Source organism: Bison bison, unplaced genomic scaffold, assembly GCF_000754665.1.
Source record: "Bison bison bison isolate TAMUID 2011002044 unplaced genomic scaffold, Bison_UMD1.0 scf7180017860370, whole genome shotgun sequence".
In the NCBI taxonomy this organism is placed as follows: Eukaryota; Metazoa; Chordata; class Mammalia; order Artiodactyla; family Bovidae; genus Bison; species Bison bison.
This window is the reverse complement of record NW_011490942.1, coordinates 128,442-129,182: the sequence shown is the minus strand read 5'-3', so window position 1 is coordinate 129,182 and position 741 is coordinate 128,442. Positions and strand designations below refer to the sequence as shown.

Below are 741 nucleotides of genomic sequence, written 5' to 3'. Positions count from 1 at the left end.
ACGGGGGAGGCTGAGCGCCCGCTCGCGCTCAGCGGGGCCGCGCTCACCAGCTCCTCTTGTTGTCGAAGAAGAGCACGAGGAAGAGCTTCTCGTCGGCCTTGGTCTGCATGTGCTCGCCGACCTTCAGCACGTCCAGCGGCGGGGCGGGGATGGTCACCCCGTTGTGGTGGCCAGGCACGCGCGGCATCTTAGGATCAATGATCTGCACAGAGGGGGGCGCGAGGTCACGGCACAGGCTGCGCGGCCAGAGAGCGGTGGGCGGGAAGGGACGCCAGGCACACCCGACCCCGAGACCCTGACACCCCGACACCGTGAGACCCTGACCCCAAGACCCCCACACCCCGACTCCAACACCCCAACTCCCCAACACCCTGAGACCCCGACCCCGACACCCTGACTCCCCAACACCCTGAGACCCCAACTCTGAGATGCCCACACCCCGACACCCCCACTCCCTGAGACCCCGACTCCAAGACTCCAACTCTGAGAACCCCACACCCCGACTCCCCGACACCCTGAGGCCCTGACTCCGAGTTCCCAACTGAGACCCCCACACCCCAACTCCCTGATACCCTGACTGCCCAACACCCTGAGACCCCGACTCCACGTGGGGTCTCCCAGGACACCTGTCCAAGCGCTGCTGGGGTGGCCCCAGGCCCAGGAGCGGGGGACGCGGCCCCGAGGCTGGGTGCCTGCACACCCTGACCCGCCCACCGCACTCACCAGGGCCGGGTACGAGGG

General features: G+C 68.4%; 1 protein-coding gene across 3 annotated transcripts in view; it reads right to left on the bottom strand.

Moving 5' to 3' along the window:
- Window positions 1–741, bottom strand: part of BRD1 (bromodomain containing 1) — a 35,006-nt gene that overhangs the window by 1,594 nt on the left and 32,671 nt on the right. For all 3 annotated transcript variants that reach the window (XM_010832081.1, XM_010832085.1, XM_010832088.1), the window contains 2 exons: window positions 724–741; window positions 48–202 (listed from right to left, as the gene is read on the bottom strand). In XM_010832081.1, coding sequence (XP_010830383.1) covers window positions 48–202; window positions 724–741 — 173 coding nt within the window. The remainder of the gene's footprint in view (window positions 1–47; window positions 203–723) is intronic.